At 34.6% G+C, this 23,640-nt stretch overlaps 1 protein-coding gene across 1 annotated transcript in view; it reads left to right on the forward strand.

Moving 5' to 3' along the window:
- The window catches only part of CNTN6 (contactin 6), a 146,751-nt gene that overhangs the window by 117,882 nt on the left and 5,229 nt on the right, over window positions 1–23,640 (forward strand). The window contains 8 exon segments of the mRNA XM_072940774.1: window positions 6,283–6,458; window positions 6,807–6,924; window positions 7,564–7,722; window positions 7,844–7,993; window positions 10,661–10,731; window positions 15,680–15,914; window positions 16,028–16,143; window positions 17,517–17,703. Coding sequence (XP_072796875.1) covers window positions 6,283–6,458; window positions 6,807–6,924; window positions 7,564–7,722; window positions 7,844–7,993; window positions 10,661–10,731; window positions 15,680–15,914; window positions 16,028–16,143; window positions 17,517–17,703 — 1,212 coding nt within the window.

A 23,640-nucleotide genomic window follows, 5' to 3' on the forward strand; every position in this document is an offset into this window, starting at 1 on the left:
AGTGACCAAAATAATTTTTTCTGGATGCTTAAGAAAGACCAATGACATGATGGGTGGCTATCCCTGGCTTGTAAAAATGTAACTGTGGGTCATCATATGTAATATATGTTTGGGTTTGGATACAGGGCACAAGTCCCACTTGTGTGTAAAGAAACCATGCTAAACAATACAGACAGAAATTTTTTATATTACTTGTTATGCCTCCTGAGGCTCTTGTAACTAAAGATGTGTTCTGGATCATCATTGTCTATTGTGACAATGTGAATTTGAGTAAAGCTATTCATCAAAAGCATAATTTATTTTACTCAGCGTTTCCTTCTACTTCTTAAGGATGAGATTGTTAGATAAAACTGTTTTCATACAAATTGAATCTCAGTGAAATCGCATGAAAATAGTAAATATTAAAAATCTGTAATTTTATGAACTATTCATTAATGTATGCATGTCATGTATATTGAAGATAATCTTCAAAAGTGGTCAGTCCACATCCCTTTAGAAGCTGAATGGAAAAGATTCCTATTCTGTATATAAATATTGACTACCTCTATCATTTCCTTTCTTTCTGTCTTTTATTATTATTGAAAATTACAAACACACAGAAAAAGTAGAGAAAATAGTACAAGGAACACCCATGTACACATTACTTGAGATTGATAATCATAACAATAAATCAGTTTTCTTATCTTAAAAAAACTAACAATTACTTCTGAATTTTTCAGAGTTCAAATTTACATGATTGTCTCATAAATATTCATTTATATATGTACTATGTATACATACAGACACACATACGTGTATATATTTGTGTATGTTAACCCTCTTCAATCATGAAAGGCATATTTCTAAACATTGCTCCTTAAAATTCCTTATATCCCAAGATGTATTAAGACCTATTATATGAATTAAAAATATTCCACATCTAGTAAATGTAGGAAATCTAGAATTAAATAAAGTTTCTTTAATACAGGAATTTACAGAGATTTTAATATGCCAAAATGTACTATGAAACTCTAAAAGCAAATACGGTATGCAGAATTAATTAGTGTATAATTTGGAAGTCCATCTTTATCTCTGATGTTGTTTCTGAAGCAATACTAATCAAGAACATTTTACTGGATATGACTTTTTTCTGGATTCAAAGCATTGCTGACTTTCTGACAATATATTTTATATAGCTTGGATTTTCCTTAAACAGAAATTTCAGACTCAAATTTGAAAACCTAAGGCAATATTTCTCAAAGCCTGGGCCTAAACTGACATCAGTATTAACTGAAGAAGCAACCTGTTAAAAATCCATATATTAAGTTCACTCTGCAGACCTGCTGAATCAGTATTTCTGTTGCAAGCAGAGAAATTCACATTTTCAAATCATTCTCCAGGAAATTCATGCTAAATTTTTTAACATTGGCCTAGAAGTTTTATAAATACTTAAGGAATAGGCAAGACAAATATAATTATATGAAATGAAAAAGAGTAACTATCCCTCTATTTTGTTTCAGAGAAAGAGGCTTAAAGAATTTCAAAGTTTCACAAATGATAATCTAGTAGAGTTGACTTCCCTTCTTTTTAATTTGTTATAATTCAGGCCAGAATGTTCTTACTTATCCATAAATACCAACATGTATTTCCATGTTAATAATGAGCCTCATGTTACCACACCTACTCCACTGGTATGTATGCACCCACAGGTAAGGAGTAGACTGATGTGTGTGTATACATCCCTCCACTTCTTAAGAGTGATCTCAATAGCTTGAAAAAACATCTCTCTGATGTTAGACTTTCTTAAGAAGTTAAAACGTATGCAAAGGAGGAGTCTGAACTTGTTGATGAACTACAGCATACTCTTTGTCCTTTCCCTAAAATAGCATCAAAAATTGTGTATGTTTCTCCCACTCAAGAACTACACTCCCATTCTCTGCAAGTGTGATTTTGTCTCTGTGGGTATTCACTTCTAGTTCTGAGCTGGAGCTGTGTGTGGTTGCAGAAGTGAAACATCTAGGGTAGCAGCTGGTGGTCATGTGGCTGTTGCAGAGGCACCAACACAGGATCAGAACAAGTCTGCATGGTGTGGGGAGAGAATACAGTCTTTATAAGTGTCTTTGTCCATGCACCCCCTCACCCTCAAAGGAGGTATTTACAGGGGGAACTATGCTCAAGTAATCTTACATTCCATGTTTTTGGATAACAAGTCTGCCACACAGAAGCTACTTCTTTTAAATATAATTCATTTTTTTTACCCTAAGATATTAGTATGTCTTCATACCCTTTATTAACTCTGCTTCACCCTTCTAAGACTTCCCACTTTTCTTCCGCAATTTTTTTAAAATGGCATCCAGGGTTGGTTTCATCAGTGTGCAAATAAGTCACAAAGGACTACATGCTGACATATGCCCCATGTTTGGTCTAATGATCTACTATCACCATCTTGAAATTCTTGATCATTTTGTCTCTGGACTTGTGCTCTGTGAAATCTTATGGGACACTGGAACACGCACATGAGCAGAGGAGATATGCTGGACGATAGCATATACAAGTGTTTATGGTTCAGCAGCAGCACTGGCTGTTGCGTGAAAACAAGCTCAGGTCTGTGCACCAAGCAGGCAGCATTAATGCATAACTGGTTGTACCATGTACTACCTACATGCCTCATGGCAGCCAAAAGAGCTAAGGCTCAGAAGAGGTGGGCACATCAGGACCTGGGCCCAGATTAGCAGAGGTGATGATGGCAGCAGCCATAGAAACTTTAATGGATGATAGTAAGGGCTTGGTAAGAACAGGGGACTCTAAAAGCAGTCAGTGCCAGGATCCACTGGGAGAGGTCAACTTCCCTATTTGTCCCCAGAGGATGTCTGGGTGACATATGGAATTAACTCTTCACCCTGGGCACCAAGATAGGAACTATCATTGCCCAGCTAGTAAGTTTTGTCAGTAAGGTATGAGGAAATAAAAGCCTACACATGGACATTGAAACAAGGCATATCACAGTTACCTGAATTCTCAAAAGAGTTTAGCATACATGATTTTGAAAATGTGTGCAACACTGCAAAATTAATATCCAGAGGTTTGAAATAGAAATTAAAGATTATTCTACTCAAAGTATTTTTATATAAAGCTCCAGGTAAATCAATTACTAAGGAGTATTCCCTTATAACTGAAGATAACAGCAATAGAAAGCATAAACAGGAACTTTGGATTATACACAAACCATTAAGCCATTTTCAGCTTCTTGTGCAACCTCTACAAGTTACAGGGTATGTCCAAAGAATATAAAATTCCATGATTTAAATTTACATCTAAAATTCACATTTCAAAATAATTTACCAGTAACTTATCCCAAAATTGTCACAACCTATAAAGTTCTCTCAACAGTTCCGTAACAGTTGCATCAACAGAAAGGTCTTTGTAGAAATCAAAAATTATCAAGAAGAGATAAAAAAGCACCTACTCTATAGCAGAGAACTATATTTAATATCTTGTAATAATCTTTCAGAAAAGAATTTGAAGAATATATATGAAAAACTGAATCACTTTGCTGTACAACTGAAACTAACACAGAATTGTAAATCAACTATACTTCAATTTAAAAAAGAAAAAAAATTGATTTCATATTTGCCATGAGCAACTGATATCAATTACATCACTTGAAAATGAAGTTGCTCAAAACACAAATTTATAGAAAAGTGGGAAAAATCTTGTTATCAAGATATAACTTCAATAAAGTATTATAAATTGATGTATTGTATAAAACTGAAGAAAATGTCTTTTTTGCAATTTGTATGTTTATGCTGTTACTCATGTGTCACTATTACCCTGTTACATTTTATAATACGTTATTTTTAAAGCAAGTTCCTTTATATTTAGTAACCTTAATAGAAACATTTCCCTATTTTTCAAACAAGGCTCCCTATATTTTTATTTCATACTATGACCTGAAAATTATGTAGTTGGCCCTAAAAACACCTAAGGCTTACATTTTGACTATGACTATCATCAAGCTTCATACTCCCCAAATTCACTCCTGTATTTCTCTCAGATACTAGCAGCAATATGAATGCTCTGCATCTGCCACCAGTTTTCTTCTTCACACAGACTCTTTGTAAATGCTCTTGCCTGCATAGTAAATGCAATGATTTCTCCCTGCCTATTATGTTTACTTAGGTAATTCCTATTTGCCGTTTACCCTCAGCTGAAAACAACTATTTCTCAATGAACTGACCTCTCAAAAATCTTTATTTTAATACAATAATTTACTTGTAGTATACGGCACTGATCACGGTAGTAAGTATTTCTGATTGAGCTTTGATTAATGTCAGTCTTCCTTTTAAGACTTAAATCTCTGTGCAGGCAAGCATCATATCCATCATTTTTATTCGGTGCTACTTTCTTCCTTCTTCCATTATATTTCCAATACTTAGCAGACAGCTGGAATTTGGTAGGTGTTCTATCAATATTAGTTAATAAATGAGTTAACTAGTGAGAACATGTACACATTATGATAAATTATAATACAAATATTACTTACTCATGAAATTTCAGGCATTACTACTATACTACCAACGAGCTATGTGTATAGAGAATGATCTGCCTAATATTACCATTTTGTGGTGCCATAAATGGAAGGAGTGGCTGTCATTTTTAATGTCTAAAAATTAATTTAATTGCACGATCTAAAACTTTAAGTAAGAGCAGCTCTGCTCTACCAACACATTCAATTAGCTAACTCATCTTCCTGTAAGTGTAAATAAGATATCTGTGATACATTTTTTCCAGAGAAATTACTAGAAGGAAAATATTCTCTAGTCCTACAAAGTGATATTGAAATCCTGGTTATTACTTATCCTTCCTCTGAGGGAGACATGTGAAGAAGGCTTGGAATTAAGTATGGACTTAGTCCACAAAAACCATTCTTCAAACTTTTCCTCAGAAATTACTAGAATAAAAAGTATACATGTCTAATAAAGAAATTTTCACATCTTGAAAATGTGAAAATATGAAGTACTTGATGTAGAATGAGTTCGATTTTCTCCATTACATTCAGAAATATAACATGCACTTTTATTTTTCAAAGACTCATCAACATGTACCTTAAAAGCCCAAGATTACGACTTCTTACTTTTCACTCCCAAATCTTCAGTAAGAAAACAGTCACAACTTTTTAATGTTGGAATAATACTTAAAGACTCTATTGATAAAGTATAATAGCACACTCATCTTTAAGAACATATAAATTAAATCTGAACGCTTCTTTGATTTCTTGAGCAGCAGGAAGAAGCTAGAAGGAAAGTTTTACTCCATATCCTAGAGGGTTAAACTTATTTTTTCACTATAAATTGCCAAAACCCCTAATTTTTAAATGCTAATCTCTTTAAAAATATTTTACTTTGGTAAAATAGTGCATATCTAAATCCAAATACATTTTTTTTCTTTGCTGAGTTGCCATTTTAGTCAAATTTTAGTCCTCTAAAATCAAAACTATGTATTTTGTTATAAAATATGTAGTCAAAAATGATCACTATGAGTCTCTTTTAACCACAGAAACATAGGACTCAAAAGTCCAACTGGAACACTTTTTGGAATTGTCCTTTGGAAATGGCCAATGAAATGGTAGGACCAGTAGAGCAAGTGTTGACATTGTGACTCATATTTATGGAGGGAAGAGTTTTTATGATAGATGTGTAACTCTAACATTGCAAAATCTGGGTAAAAAAAAGAATTACTTCTTTCTTATTCATGTTGCACCTTGAGCTAAAATAGAAAATTATCACAACTATGTAAGAAATAGAATAAATATGTTGTACAACATTGAATATACATGCTTATGATTATAAATCTTTTTAATATAAATTATAGTAGTTATGATTTTAGGGACATAATTTGTCTTATTCATTATGAAATTAATGTAGACTATTTTGAGCTATATTCAGTGTGTGGATTGGAATGCTGTGGCTGGAATTTCAGAATAAAAAAATAATAAAAATAGTGTGATGCAGTCTCTATGTATGGAAGGCTCTCTTTGAAGGTCCACAGTTTTGTACGAAATATTTAATTTTATATAAAGTATAAGTAAAAATATGTCTATACTCTTCTTACAAGTAATAGGCAATATTGACTAATGTAGAAATATTTAAAAAGTGCAAAAAAATTTTCCATATTAAATATAGAAGAACTTCATGTCATATAGATACAATTTCAAACAATGGCAAAAACATTCGAAATATGTATTTGATAGTCATATGCTAGCATTTTATAAACTATTATAATAATCATTTTTTTTCTCAACAGAGAGGACTGTTATTACTGTTCCACCTTCCAAAATGGATGTTACAGTTGGCGAGAGTATAGTCCTACCATGCCAGGTGTCCCATGATCCCTCCATTCAAGTTGTGTTTATATGGTCTTTCAATGGAGATGTCATAGACTTAAAAAAAGGAGTGGCTCATTTTGAGAGGATTGGAGGAGTAAGTTGCTGGAATTTTTAAGTGCTTAATAAAATGACTCAAGTCTTTTACATGAATCAACATCTTTCATAATTATCTCCTCATATTTATTTGCATGGATCATCACTGTCTGCTTATGAAGCTGATCTGTTTTTTGTTTTGTCTTTCACAGAAGTGCTTGTGTTCTAGAGGCAATTATAATAAAGGGGGTAATAAAAGGGGTCAAATATGAGAAACTATAATGATACTAGTATATCTCCTAATTTCAGAGCTGCCTCATATTTTGTATTTATCCAGCTGTAAAAAAAAAGGAGGGGGTGCTGCTGGGTATGATTATGTTTTTATCTCTGGCTTCCTTTCTATCTGCAGGAATCTGTTGGGGATTTGATGATAAGAAATATTCAGTTAAATCATTCAGGAAAGTATCTATGCACAGTAAAAACAACTCTAGAAAGTTTATCAGCTATAGCTGAGATCATTGTGAGAGGTAAGCATAAATGGTGAAAATAAATGAGCACATGGTTTATTCACAATCAAAAGTGTTAATATGTACATGATAGATCTTTGAGTAACTACATTATAATAAAGAAGTGAGGTAAATAGTGCAGTTTTTTTTTTATTTTCTAAACTCCAAGACTCTAGGTTGTGGGCATGGATATGGATATTGAATTGAGTAAGTTCTGTCTCTTTATAAGGAATGGTCAGACTTAGCAAGCAGTGTCAGTCCCTAAAATGTTATTATACTTTCTACTCATAATAAACCATTCTTGTCAGAGCAGGGTCAAATTTACATGTTCCTGCAGGTCTCTTTATCAGTTGCATTTATTTGAGTTAGCTTTTGAGAGAGGAATGGACAAGAGCGGTTCTCAATTTTTGAGATTAGCTTCCTATCGGATGATATTCAACCATCCCATGACTGGCACTTTCTAATCTTCAAAGGAAACATTTCTAAATTAATCTCTCACCATGTAAGGTGAATTAATAGGGCTTTAACACACTCAAATAATGTGCTAAAATATATTATGTTCAGTATTTTATTTTTAAGCATAACAGATAGACTATCCCTGTCCCAAGTAAATGAATATAATAATTTCCAATACAGTTACCATAAAACATATTTTTCAAGGTCCCCCAGGTCCCCCAGAAGATGTAAAAGTGGAACATATTTCCAGTACTACTTCTCAACTAAGCTGGAGACCAGGCTCAGATAATAACAGCCCCATTCAAATATTTAGTATTCAGGCTCGGACACCATTTTCTGTGGGTTGGCAGGCTGTTTCCACAGGTAAGTGACACAAGCGTTTTTGGATAATCTTCTAAAACATACGGTGTATTTGTTTGATTGAACAAATGATTGTTGTTAACCAGTGCTAGTTTAGGTACCTGAAATGTCCCCTAATTTTCAGTTCCAGAAATTCTCAATGGTAAGACACACAATGCGACAGTGGTTGGTTTGAGTCCTTGGGTGGAATATGAGTTTCGTGTTGTTGCTGGGAACAGCATTGGGATTGGAGAACCAAGTAAACCATCAGAACTGTTAAGAACTAAAGCATCAGGTAAGATATCAATGTCTTCTAAAAACATGATAGATTCTTTATGGTAAATTTCTTCAAGAAAACAAGTGAGAAGTCTTGTAGTATTTTCAGTCTAAAATCAGGGGCTCTTATTTCCCATTTTCAGAAGCCATCCTCTCATCTTATCTATTTTCTAGCCAAAATCCAACAGAGAAGCTGTAGATCTGTAGATGCAAATGAGTTACTGCTTGTTTCACTAAATGCTGTAGCCAAGAATCAATTGAGACTCCGCTGGTGCAGTTAGCCACACATTTTCATCTATTTCTCAACTCTGACCTAGTTGCAGCTTCATTGAGCAATAGTATAAATTTCTCCACATGCAAATGAGATGAATTTTAACCTCATTTAACAGAAGCTCTAATTGAGCATCAATTGGTTCACTGAACAGAATACAAGTGGAATCTGCCTCAGAAATCACACCTTCTTTAGCACTTTTTCAACAGATCCTCTTTGTTCCACTCTTCAACTTTTACATCCAGGGTGGCACACGATCTGCTTAATGTATGTAGGCAACAAAGTTCACATTGTTATTCAGTCATCTATGAAAGATCAGTACAAACTACTACAGGAAAGTGTGTACAAATGTCAGATGTCAATAAGTCACTTTTTAAACTAAAGGTAATGTTAATAACTTTAGCAGTTCATTTAGCAACTGAAAAACAACAGATTTGATAGTGATAAATTAAATCATTCTAGAAGTTTAGAGCTGAGAGGAGAGTCTTTACTTTGACAACAGAGGAAAAGGAAGACCAAGTTGTAAGCTGACTGGACAAAGTCTGGATTTTAACACAGACTTTCAGACTTATCCACTAGAATTCTTTTAACAGTGGACCTTAACCGAAATGAGATAAAGATTAATGTAGGGAAATGCATAAATATAGAAATTTCCAGGCCCTAAGTAGACAAACTGGGTAAGAATCTGCAAGTGTGATCCATGACTCTAGGTATTATTAGCTTTAGCTTCAGATTATTTGTTTACAGTTGATTTATATTATGGTGGCTTTGGGCAAGGTTGATGCTAACTCTGAAGTTCTTACAGTAATGTTTTTAATGTCACCTTCTGTTAACCTCTCGTTTCAGTTGCATAATGAGACTGGTATTCATAATGATTTCCCTGAGGCTCCAAATCATATGAAGTGTGTCTTTTTTTTTTCCCCTGCATCATCAAAGGCATTTCTTCTCAATATGGCTTTAGGTTTAGTATGGTTCATTTGAAAATTGAATAAAAGAGGGAACTTTATTACCTAGAATACAGGAAACTTTGTGAATAGTCAATTAAAGTACCATTTTAAATAATATTATTATGTATCTAAACTATTTAACCATCCTGAAATATGTATGTAAGCTGTCAAGTACCAGAAACCCTGAAACTGTAGAATCCATTCTGATTCATGTTACTTTTGGCTGAAGGCATAGGGAGACAGAAAATAGGTTACAGGTATAAGGCAATCTTTTAAATAAATTATGAAGGTCAAAACAGACAAGTTAGGGCATATCTGAATATTAAAGTCGATAGTGTCTTACATGTGTTATTATTTAAAAGAACAATGAGATTATTATATCACTGTATCATTTATAAAGTTAAATGTGTATGAAAGGAGAAAAACTAAGCAGTCTGGATTTATCTGAATGGTAGACATGGTCAGAGAAAATTTTGAAATGAGCAATTAAACATTGAAAATAAAAACATATTTAAATTCAAAATGATCAAACATAATTTCATATAATTCAACATTTAAAAAGTATATCCTGTAGATTTTATCAATTATCCATTATTGCAGATTTAGCATATTCTTGCTATTATTTCAGGAAAAAGAATGTTTTTTAACACTTTCATATGTATAAAGTAAAACTTGATTTTGATCATATACTACAAAACCTTACACATGCATACAGTTGTCATCAATTTTACAGTTTACTTTGAACTATTTATTATTCATTATACTACTCCTCACAAGGATATAGTGGAAGAGCATATTTTTTTCCTAATTCACAAAAATGATGAGCGTCTGGAATGTTCTACCACTGAGACTTAGGATCTTAGAGTTAAACTGAGGGAATCCTCCAATCACTTCCTTGACTTGAGAACATTTTCTTACTCTGTGAAGAATTAGAAGAAAAGTCTCATTCTGTACTGAGATATTTGAGATTCACAGTTACAAAATAAGAATTTTTAAATTTATATTATCGTTAAGGATTTATTTTTAGATGCTAAAATATCCTGACGAATAACAAAAAGAAAAATTATTTTAGTTTGTTTATTGAAAAAAATGAACAGACTGACTCAGTAACTTGTTTACAGCACAACTGTATAATAATTAGGCACTAAATCAGCAGTGTCGCTGTTACAATCTGAACGGAACATCATTTTGCCAATTAGTAGATGATGCATAATAATGTCAAATACATGATGTTACTCGATTTTTAATTAATTTTGGAGCCACGGTGCTCATGTATCAAACACAACTGTGTCCTCTCTCTTAGAAATTTGGGTATATGTAAACATAATTTATGTTCATTAAAAATTCAAGAGTCTCTCATAAATGTGCCTGTGTAAGATTCTGAAAGGTGAAATCCAAAAACAAAATTCCTCCTAATGAAGAGGTACTTTAATAATCGCCATCCTATGTTTCTCTTGGTTGCTTTTAGTCCCTGTCGTGGCACCAACAAACATCAATGGAGGTGGAGGAAGTCGCTCTGAACTCGTCATTACGTGGGAGGTAATTTTCTATCCAACTGAGTTATTTTGAAGGAAAAAGATTTGGCCGGCCAAGAAGTATGTTGAAGAACAACCAAGAAAAAAAATTTTTTGATCACTATTAAGTATATACAAATCATGGTATGAGAGATTCCTGATGATGCATTATTTAGAGGAGGTATTAGAAACTTTAAAAAAATTTTTCTACTGAAGTGGAAAAGTATGACTAACTCTGCACAATACTCATCCAAAGTAAGAAAAACAACTTCCATGTCTACTGAAGGTAAATCAGTAGCACTTTTGTTATTAATTGATGAACTAGAAATTACCTTATTTATATCCTCTAGAACTACTCAGGCGTTAGACTCAGCAGAGTGCAAGTAGAAAAGAATGATTTTCCTATCATTGCTCTTTAAATCCTTCCAATTTGTTCTTCCCTGTATCTGGATGAATGCCTAAGCATATGACATAGCTTTTGCAGTAATTACCATTAAGTATTAACACGTTTATGTATGATGATTTTGTACTTTTTAAATTTTTCAACCTGACTTATTATCAATAATTTTACACTTTCAACCACCAAAGTTTCTCATTTCTCCAGTTGCTCAGTTCTGCCTCAGCCAAGGAATTCTACAGTTTGAAAGGAAATGCATAGTCAGTTCTCCACCTTCTCTCCATCCTGCTATTCAATTTCTCCTGCTCCAAATTAGCTCCTCCAGAGTTGTCTCTGTGGGTTGGTATTGGGAGAAGAGAAAAAGGACAGAAAAGGTCCTGATTGCTGGTAAACTTATAATTTGACTTTGGTATACTCTAGGAATGATAAATGACCAGATGTTAATATTTCATACACTGGTGCTTTGTTTTGCTTTTTTTTTTTTTTTTTTGAGGGTGGAGCAAGGGGGAGTGTGCTGGGAGGAGCCTCACTGAAGACTTCCAGATATAATGCCTTGGTGCAGGACCAAATGGCTGCTGGAAAGTCTCCTAAGTTCCTAGAGTCTGGTGGCTCAAAGCCAACCTCTTCTGGTAGAGGTTACCTCTCCCCTCTTGGTGTTTTTGTGGATAGAGTCCCTTTCAAGGCTGCTCATGAACAGCTCCCTTGCATGGATTCCACATCTGCCCTCAGCAAACACACACCTCTGCTCTATGGTCCATGGAAGGGCAGTGTGTACCCACTTAGCCTCTCTTCACTCTGACACCAAATGCTGTCCATGTCTCTCTCTCCTTTAGAAGGTTCCTAGGCATTTGTTAATTAAAAGAATCTGCATCCCCAAAATTTCAGAGACGACTTGCCATGCTTTCTTTCTGAAGCCTCTTCACTCGGTTAGGTGAGGGTTAAGAAATAGCCCCTTTATTTCCCTTTGGTGGAAGGGTGTGAATACATACAGAGAAAACTGAAACACGGATGTTTTCTAAGCAAGGGTTGGAAATGACAGAGCCAGAAGTAAGGTATAGCGAATATGAAAGCTGTCCTTTCTTCTGGACATCTAGTTTCATGTAGACTTAACGGGCCAAGCCCAGTGCCTGGGATGTGGTATGGCCTCCTCAAGTATCTGCTGGATGAATGGATGTGCACTAAGAGATGGAACCCTTAGAGGCCTGAAGGAGAGGGGGCTCACTTACAAGAGAACCTACAGGATTTAGGTGCTGGGCTGAACATTTCAGGTTATTAAATTCCCATGACAATGCTAGGAGGTAGGTAATGCCCCTTCCAGAAAACAGGCTTAGAAATGTGAGATGGGCAGAGAAGCATCTGACCACAGGGCTCTCTCACCCCATGCTCTTTTATTTTGTCCTAAATTTGAATTTTAGTGGTCCCTGCACAAAGTCATGATTCAGGGAAGGCAAGAGTTCTCGTGTATCTGCCTTGAATAGTAAGGTAATCAAGTTATTTCTGTCTATTGAACACATTTCCTGCAAAGTCATTGACTCTCAAGTGATCTAAAACAGAACTGTTTTTGTGTTACAGTGAGGAAGTTATGTAGATCTTAATATTCTTCGAAGGCCATATAAACATTTCATCATTTGACTGACTTCATCCCTTATTTTTTCTCCTCCATAAAATACCAAAGATTGGTAAATTACGGTATTTACTCTGTGCGTGAGGAGAATGGGAAATCTAATGTATACTAATCTTAAACAGAGATGATATGAATCACCAAAAAAAAAAAAATCTTCCAATGATTTGTTTTTCATTAAAGCCAGGGAACCAAACCATCACCTATGGGCCAAATCTGGTCTGCTGTCTGTTTTCACAAACAATTTCAGCTACCACCATATCCATTCTCTTATATGTTATGTATTACTGCTTTCATACTATTGTAAGAGACTATGAGTCCCCCAATGCTTAAAATATTTCAGTATCTGGCACTCTATAGAAATATTTTTCTGATCTATTTTTTTTATATAAAATTAAAAGCATTTCCTCTGTATATTTTTTCCCACAACCTAGACATGGCATCTAACTTTGGGGATGTAGTAGCTGCTAATTCCTTTTTTAAGAGTATCTTTTTTCACACGCTATCTTAATTTATGCTCCAAAATACTTTCAAGTTTGATGTGCTTGTGGTAAATATCTCATATAAAACATGAATATAAAATTAGGCACAAAGGATAAAATACTGTAGAGTCAGAGATAAGCACCTAAACTGGCAGCTGATGCACTTTTTACCTGGGGGGCAAGCTAGTAAAACTATTCAGCCTTACAGGCCACACAGCTTAGTCTCTTTCATAAGTTTTCAACTCTGCCATTGTCACTCAAAAGCCATGTACGATAAACAAATAAACACGTGTGACTGTGTTTCCAAAAACCTTTATTTTCAAAATCCAGCTATTGGCCCTATTTGGTTAAAAAGCCATAGTTTGCTGACTCATGGTCTATATACTGAAGATTTAGTTCTTACAGACACTGTGGGGGAAAATCATATTATTCTTTATCAGCTTTAATAGACTTCATTACCAGAGGAATTTCCAAATTTCTGTATTCTACTAAATACTTTCTCTTCTTAGAGAAGAAAATTCTCTTCTGGCCATCTTAAGTATATATATATATATCTCCATCATTTGGCTCTCTGCCCATATGAGAATAATAAAAGCAAGAACTTATAAATAAGTCTCTTCACCCCTTTAAATGGAACATATTGGACTCAGATCTATCTTGAGGGAGCACCATGTGAAACACTAATTGTATCTGAGTAACAAAAACAAAAGTCCTCCACTCTCTCAGATGAACTAAACATCATGATTAAATCTGAGCTCAGAGAAACATCAAAAATAAATCAAATGCTCTAGCAGGTAGCTTAAATTGTCATAAATCTTTTCCATACCACTCTAAGTTAACTGTTTTAATTCTGATCTCCCTGTAAAAGAGAACTGTTAACACAAGGAAGCAATTTCCTTCCTGAGATTTCAGGACCTGAATTTTTCTTCCTCTTTTCACTGTATTTGCTAGATTGTTCCACATGGCTGGAAGTAGAGACCAGCTTAGGTCATCTTGGTTAATGGGGATTTATTTTAAAGCTACATGGAAGGTAATGAGGGTGGTAAAAAGGTCTCAGTAACCAAGCAGACAGGTCAAAAGAAGAACTGGAACACCGTTCATCACTGTTCTGAGCACGGCAGCTCTATCTTGCTGTCAGCTACTCTGGTAATCCAGCCCCAGCTCCAACACTTCCTCCTGCTTGTCTCTCAGTTCTTCCCATTTTCATTACTTCAAGTTTTCAACTCGGCTAACAGCTAAATTCTATCTCTTCTTTGTATAATATACAGCTTTGAGGTTGTCTTAGTTTCTACTGTCTCAGTGTCCCTGCAACTATATGTTCTCTACTTACTGCTCACCCTAAGTTTATCTATTATTGCCCCAACACATCTATGTGTTATATTCAAACTCTGTAAGTGACAGGACTTAATTGGGTCTACCAGTCACTACAGAATAGATTCTGTACCAGAACCCCTACTAGATACTGACTTTTGTTCTGGTGCCCATTGCTGGATCATCACGTGGTCCAAGTCACAGGATAATGTGATACAATGAATGGGCACCTTTGGGTAAGGGAACCCTCAGGAATGGAGTTGTGGGCATGAGAGACTCAAGCATTATGCTCTATCAGGTATGCCTTTGTTAGTCTATGAAAATATTTAGAAATAAAAAAGCATTTTGCTTTAGAAAAACTAAATTCTACTGCTCTTTAAATATAACTTTCTTATAAACAGATGGAATATTTGTCTAAATTTAAGCACAAATTCATTTTCATTTGTTTGTGTGACTATAAGGTTTAATACCTGTAGAGGTCTGGAAACTTATACCTATATTTGTTCTGTAATTTTAATAAATTTAGGCTTTAAATGACTCAAAGAATTTGGTCTTTTTGGGACTTAGTAAAGTTTTCTTCAGTTGTTTGTTTTTTAATGTTAAAAAAACTGCACACTGACGCTACAACTAATGGAGATATCTATTTAAAAATACTTGGAGGTCCTTTATATATTTGTGTTTGAGTTATAGGCTCTATGTTTTAAAGTAAATGTTATTAAACAGTGATTATACTGCTTGTATCTCGCAAGAATTTGTTGAAAACTGTGAAAGGAAAACATGGCTAGCCTTGAAACAGTTAATAAGTTAATTTTGTGCTGAGTTAAAAATTCATATCAAAATTATGCTTTAGCTTATAAAAACTTGCAATCTTCTAAATCATTTTATTATTACAACTTAGGAATAATCAAGGAAGGATATATAAACACATAAAACCTGTTTAATATTTCCATTTAAAATGTTTATTTATTTATTTGAGTATCTTTAATTGGGATCATTTTTCTAATTGGCATTCTAAATAAAAATATTATTTTCTTGAATACATTATTTAGGGTAAATATCCATGCTGATCTCTACAAAAGATATGCCAAATAATCAATAAACATTACAATAGCTATGCAAAATATTTTTGTAAATACTCAGTGATTGATCACTTCTGCCCAAGTCAATTCCAGAAGAACTACAGAATGGAGAGGGATTTGGATACATCATCATGCTGCGGCCAGTTGGCTCAACAACCTGGACCAAGGAAAGGGTACTGTCTGTAGAGTCGTCAAGGTTTGTTTACAGAAATGAAAACATCATCCCTCTTTCTCCTTTTGAAGTCAAAGTGGGTGTATTTAATAACGAAGGAGAAGGATCCCTGAGTACTGTGTCCATTGTATACTCTGGGGAAGATGGTAAGTTGTGCTCAGCGCTGGAATGGTTCTCTTTGAGACTATATTTATATTTTGCACTTGTTTTCTATGAACCACTCTGCTGAAGATGGTTGTGTCTTTTTTCTGGATGGTAGAACCTCAACTAGCCCCAAGGGGAACCTCTGTCCAAAGTTTTTCTGCTTCAGAAATGGAGGTTTCATGGAAAGCTATTGCCTGGAACAGAAACACTGGAAGAGTTCTGGGCTATGAGGTAATCTACATTAATTCCATGTTCCACTATGAATATGCCAGCTTACCGTACAATAGTCTGTTAAATAGTCCTGTACTACTAACCTTGTTCTTAGCATACAGTAGTGTATGTCTAAAACAATAGAGGGGAATGAACGGCAGGGATCGTTCCGGGTAATCTTAAGCAAACAAATTACTAATTGGTAGTATTTAAAAAGCAATCAGGAGATTATCTTACTTAATTATTCAAACTGCAGTCATACTTGTTTCTTGGGGATAGGTAAACATCTCATCTTCAGAGATCTTAACCCATAGAAGAATTCCAATGGGAAGCCTACTCTATACTCTGGACCATGACTAAAAAAGTTAGTCATCTTGAAAAATGCAGTTAAGTGACAAGAAAAATTCTACATTCACCTAATCTGCCACATATAATCCATATAGAATGAAACAAATCACCTCATATTCATGGGTCTTCATTCTCACAAACTTAAGGAGTGAGACTTATTAACCACGTATTGTCCTGTGACTTGTAAATCTAATGATTTACGAAATGAGTAACACAGTTTACTTTATTTTGGAGTTAGAATAAAAGTACGATTTTGCCTTATACTGTTCTCTTTATTTTCTTTTTACATGAACCCTCTTATCTAAAGAGAAAGTTCTACTGTATGATAGGTGTCTCTGCCACTCCACTCCTAGAATGCCCTTACCCCTTATCTGAACCCTATTTATTTCTCATAGCTCATCTCCAGTTTCCTCTGCTCTCTGAACTCTTCTCTGATCACTCCCTGATGTTATCTTTCTTCAAATTCTTACAGCATTTTCCCCCTGTATCACTTTTTTGGAATGCATCCTCCACTTTCTTTTCACATATGCATTCTAACATCTTAACTAGATTATAAGGGGTTCAAAGGCAGGCATCAAGCAATATTATCTCTTGTCTTTCTCAGTGTGCCTCAAATAGTGCTAATGGTTAGGAACAGTTCAGTATAAGCTGAATTATTAATTCATCTGTGACTCAAAGAACTCTTGAGGAAATGTCAACGGCAAAACATCATAACTTCAGTCTCTGATTAATAGTATAAATCTTGTTTTGGTCTGACTTATTATATATCCTTTGTTAAAGGTGTTAACCTTTAGATATCTCACAAAACATTTTATTGTGGTAATCTAAAAAAAAAAAGGAACCTAGGTTCTCTAATATCCATTATAAATTTGTACTTTTATTGCTTCCCTATAAATTTTGGACTTTGATTATTTTGTTGTTATTGTATAACCATTTTAATCAGAAAATATTCTCTCGTTTATGCTCCTTACTTCTTCCCATATGTCACTGTGGTTGACAGTTGTTAGGAAACAATAAATTGCTTGCTCTTTGTTTTTAATGACCAGGTCTTATACTGGACAGACAACTTCAAAGAATCTATGATTGGTAAAATTAGAGTCAGTGGAAATGTCACAACCAAAAACATCACAGGACTGAAAGCTAACACTCTCTACTTTGCTTCTGTGAGAGCTTACAACACTGCCGGCACAGGGCCCTCAAGCCCCCCAGTCAATGTTACCACCAAAAAGTCTCGTAAGTATACTTTACATCCCAGGGACCGAGATTCACCTATAATTAAAAACATTCCTTTGCTCAATTTCTATTTTATTCCTCCCACCTCATCATTTGACTGATTGCTTTCCTTGTTCAGTGGGTTTGTCCCTTAAATCTGGGTAATTGTTGCAACTTTCTGTTAACAATCAAAATGAACTGTTTTGATCTTTCTGGAATTGCAAAAGAGGAATGTGTATTAAGTATACAGATAAAAGACAGAGAATACATTTAAGGACACACTCTGTTGCCCTCTCCCAACTTGAGTTCAGAACCTGACCTCCCATCCTTGGACAGTTAGGTGGTTATTTAATCTTTCGGTTTCAACATGCTCATTTGTAAAATGAAGAAAAAGTAGTACCTATTTCCTCATAGGGCTTTGTTTAAGATTGAAAGAGATAAATTAATGTAAAGTATCTAGCACATGCCTTAGTAAATGCTTAGTGAATGTTTTGTTTGTCAGTTTTTGTTTGGTTTGGTTTATCATTTGAGTCTTGATGTGATCCTAGCATTGTCGTATATCTGTATCTTTTCTTCCATGGTACTTTAATCGCTGCAGTTTACTTGGAAGCCCCTGAAATCCAAGAATTAACTCTTCTGCTTCTTTTTATCTCCTTTAACAATAAGCTAAATGTCTTTCACGTAGATAGGACCTACTAAATAAAGGATGAACATTTGATTGTTGCTGCATTTATCCTATAAGTGAGTCTGGTATTCAAAGATATTCTGCAATATGAGGCACAGTAGTAAAGAAGGAATGGTCTGATCAGATAGGACTTAGCAAGAGCTGCAATTTGTACTTTTTATGATTGCATAATGGTCATATATTTCTTACATACTGTAGATAAACAAAATATTTTTATTAACAGGCTTTTAAAAACACATTCTTTGGTCTCTGCACCCTCATGAAAAAGAGTAACAAATATAGTTGCTGAGTTTTGAGAAAGACTAAGACATGAATGCACTGCTACTAACAAGCAGAAAAAATAGAGCTTGTCTTTAAATGCTGCATTCTTATTTCTCCTGTGTATTGGGAAAGAATAGGTGGTTGAAAAGAATTTGAAAAGCAAAAGATATATTTCTTCCTATAAACATATATTTGCCATGTCCAAAAAGAACTTAGAAATTGTCAATTAATAGGCTTTTGATTACAGAGTGCATTACCCACTATGTCCATTTCACCAGCCAGCAGTCAGAGACCTGTGTTCTAATTCTGGGTACATCACTAACTTATAACCTGACATAGGACAAGACATTCCCTTTTTATGCTTTAATTTTCTTACATGTTAAATGAAATTATGTCTGCCCCTACTACTTTCCCAAATTATCAGTGAGGAACAAATGAGGTTCTGATTATAGGAGCACACTGGAAAACACAAACTGCTGTGGAACTGCTAAGGAGGAAACAAACACATAAACAAAAACCTCTAGCATCAGTCCATTTCAAGAAAAGAGCATGTGTGGATCAACAATTCTTAAACCAGCTCTCCTTCAATCCACAAGCTCGAAATAGGCTAAGTCATGAATGATCCTCAAGAACTGACCAGTCAGAGATGTAGTTCCATTCCTCTTCCTGTTTTATTCCATGTTGACTAAATTAATGAAGTCACTGTCATACACCCATAGGAATGACTGGCTTCCATGGCCCTTCTGGAGTCTAGCCTTTTTCAGTTAATCTGAAAATCTTGATGGAAATCTCCAATCAATCAGTGGTTTTAAATTTGCCCAGACACTTCCTTCTAGCTGATGGGGGTTGCCAAACTCACAGAAACTCCTACGTGTAATTCAGTTTCTATCTCAGGCAAAATCAAGGATGATCAGAAGTATGTAAAGGCAGTATTTAAAAACCTCATAGATTTGACAGATCTGTGACAGATATTTCAGTATATTTGGTGAGGCAATATTCAAGCTTACTCATATTATATGTATTTTCACTGATAAGTTTAAAGTAGGCTGAGAGCTGAACAATAAACTAATGACAAAAATATATATCACTATAGGTATATATATATATGATATACATAAAACAATGTACACACATCTATATATACACACACATATACAGTTGTCCTTCACTATCCAAAGGGTTTTGGCTCCTGGAGCATCCACAGATGCCTAACTGCCTTATATAAAATAGCACAGTATTTGCATATAACCTATATACATCCTCTATATATTTTAAATCATCTCTAGATTACTTATAATACCTAGTGCAATGTAAATGTTATGTAAGTAGTTGCAAATACAGTGTAAATGCTATGTAAATATTTGTCAGCACACAGCAAATTCAAGTTTCGCTTTTTGGAACTTTCTGAAATTTTTTTTCAAATATTTTCAGTCTGAAGTTGGTTGAATCTGCCTATGTGGAGAACCCTCAAATATGCAGATACAGAGGACAACCTGTACATACAAATGAACATACACACATAAACAGAATGTACATAACCTTAAAGATAGTTTTTTTCCTTTATCAACCATATGACCATGTGATAGTTTTTGCTAACCTATTCTGTGTTTTTAAGCATAAAACTTGTTTTTGACATGGCAAATCAGGTGTGTTCTGTTGACCCACTTGGTCCTAGAAATGGAACTGACTGAAACTTGTATTAAATGCCAAAGAACATTACTGGTGGCTTGCCTGAGCGTTCCAATGATTGGCCTCATCAAAGGGTTGGGAGATACATCCTTTGAAAACAGTTTACTTAACAAGGAGAATTTTTATCCAAAATATAGTGCTGGAATATATCTCCTGAGAGAAAAGTGAGATGAGAGAAAGTGACAGCCGAGTTTGGTATTTCTTTAGCATCCATCTTCTTTCTTGACTAAATCAAAATAAAAATCCTTGTAATTTCTAATTTCTTTCAAGAAAACACTGTTTCAGTATTTCTTAAATTTGCCTTTCACCAGCCTGCATGCTTCAGTGTTTTATCAAAACACACAACAGGACTTGAGAATAAGAATGTCCTACAAGACTCCATCTCATATTTGAATACCAATTGAACCTCTGATTTTTTCTTTTGACATTCTTTAACACTGACATTGTGAAAATAGACTAGAAACTGCCTTCGCCTCCTATTGTTAATATTCAAATTGCCATAGCTTAAGAGTTTTAAAACAACAAAAATTTATTATCACACAATTCTAGAAGTCAGAAGTCAGAAATAAGTTTTATTGGTTGGAAAACAAGGTGTAAAGAGGGCTGTATTTCTTTTGGAGGCTCTGGAAGGGCATTCATTTCCTTGCATTTTCTGGCTTTTAGAAACAACCTGTACCCTTTGGCTTGTGATCCCTTCCTCTCCAGCACTGTGGTATCTTCAAATCTCCCTGACTCTGACTCTCTTGCCTCCTTTCCCTCATAAGGATCATTGTAATTACATTCAACCCACTTGGAGAATCCAGGATTATTTACCCACGTCAAGATCCTTAACTTCATCACATCTGCGAAGTCCTCTTTTCCATATAAAGTAAAATATCTATAGGTTCTGGGAATTAGGATCTCAACATGCCTGGGAGGCCCTTATTCTACCAACCACAGTTACAAAATATTGAGTACTTTTATGTCCCAAAGCCCAGGATTAATGTTCTACATATACCATCTCACTGAATTATTACAACACATCAAGAAGTTTGGTATTTTATTTCCTAGTTATGAGAAAACAGATGCTTAGAAAAGTTCTTCTGTGGCATCTGTTAGACTGACATACTATGAAGATGGATTCTGAATCTTCTGATTCCACGAACATCTTGCTAGTTCATAACCTTCATCTAACTATCTAAATAGTCTCTCTCTCTCCAGATTCCCAAATTTCAGTCCAAACTGCCTTGAGAATTTTCTTCCTAAAATGGAATCATACCCTCTTCTAATTCCAATATTTAATTGTCCTCTATTCCAGAGAACAAAGACTAGAGAAAGGTATACAATTCCTTTCCATTCCACTTTTCATCTAGTCCCTGCAGCATCAGATTTACTGAATTTTCTAAAGTTTATCATTTACTTATCTGATTTCACATATTCTCCCAGTTTATAGAGGTCTCACCATGCCTATAAACAGACAAATGTCTTTTCTACCTGTCTATAAATTGCACCAAATTTCCCCTTTAATATATTTGCATTTTCTGAGTGATTCAGTTACATAATGAGCCTTATTACTTGATAATTCAGAACTCATTTTTTTATCTGAAAAGCAGAGATGCTATACTTTCCTCTAGAGTTTGACTTTAAAACTAAAGGATATAATGTACACTAAGGTGATCCAGAGGCAGCCATACAGTGACAGTCCGGTGGGTGGTAACAAGTATTATTATATTTCTTCTTTAGAGGTGATCTCACTTTCTTTGCATTTCGTAAAGCAGGAAAGCACAGCTACTTTCTACTTTCTTTCTCTTCATAAATTTTTGTTGCAGAAATTTTCTTCAAGGGTCATGGAAGGACATCCAAAGCAAAGATGAGAAATGACTTTAATGAAACACTGATGATAGCTCTGATTCTAAGCGCTAACCTTGGATCTAACTTTGATTTTCCATGTCCTTGAGATGACATCAAGATTACCTCTAAATAGTGGTTACAGCAAAAAATTCTCCATCCATCACACATTCATACCATCACTGTCTAGATTTTCTATCTGATATTTGACCAGTTGCAAATTCTGAGAAAGCAGAGCTCACAATTACCGAAATGTCTGCCTATTCTGATTGGATGAGCTAAACAGAAGGAAGAACTTTCTTGTGGAAATACAATGATTCAGACAATTACTCAAGAAAATATGCCTCCCATGAGCCATGCTCAGGGTTAGGTTCCTAAGGGAGATTAAAATGGGCAAGATCCTTGCCTTCAGGTAATTTCTCTTCTAGTGGGAGGCAAGTTAAAAACAAGAGAAAAAAAAAGAAATAAAATAATCATAGATTATGAAAAGTAATACAAATAAAATAAGAGGCTGAGATATACATAAGGAGTACCTTTATAGGGAGACTATATATTTTGATATGACATAAAGATAAGAAGGAACTAGTTGACAAAGAGACCTCCAAACAAAAGAAGAGCATATGCAAAACTTCTATAGTCTTTGTTATTATTGTCACTGGCGATCATGACAGCCTTACAGGGTTTTTAGAAGTATCTGTGGTTTAACATTAAGTACATAGCTTAGTGAAAGTGATGTCTTTCCAAAAGACAACTGAGGAGCACTGCAAATATAAATATATTGTGACCCACACAGACATCATTTAAATGAATTTAGGTTTACAACTAAAGGGAGAAAAATATTTACATCAATTCCAAGAAGAAAGGAGGGGGAAAGCATTGCTTATGTAGACAGATGTATTCAGACCCAGTAACAGAAAGTGTTTGAAAATTTTGGTTCAATTTCGCCCCTGACATTGACTGACTAGCACTCTACTGGATTTTTCTTGCTGTAAATAATGCAATCAATCCATATTTAGACATAAAGGAAGCATTAAGCTTTTATTTCATCTTGCACTTATGTTCTTTCTCTCTTTCCCAAATGTCAACCCCATGCTGTTACTTAGAAGTGTAACATAAGAAGTTGTTTTTGAATTGAGTTCACAGTGTGAACTACAGTTGAATAAAAATGCCATCTACAGAAAAATTGATCACAGGGAAGCCATTAGAGCTGTGCAGGGCTAGTTTAATGTTGCTCTGTCATTTGATTAATAGAAAATGATTTAGTCTTCAGAAATTGCCTGCAAAAATTTTTCAAAAAATTTGAAAAGTGCTTGTTTGCCGAGTTGAGCATTGACCAACTTGGTACAAAAACATCCGTCACATGTGATTTATACTGTCCATGTAACAGTGTTTTGGTTTTTCAAGGTAATAGAAATTTTAATTTCATCATAGATATTTGAAATCCAGTTTAATCAAGTACATTAAATTCATGGAAACAGAACTGTTTAACAGAGTTC

Source organism: Vicugna pacos, chromosome 17, assembly GCF_048564905.1.
Source record: "Vicugna pacos chromosome 17, VicPac4, whole genome shotgun sequence".
NCBI lineage: Eukaryota > Metazoa > Chordata > Mammalia > Artiodactyla > Camelidae > Vicugna > Vicugna pacos.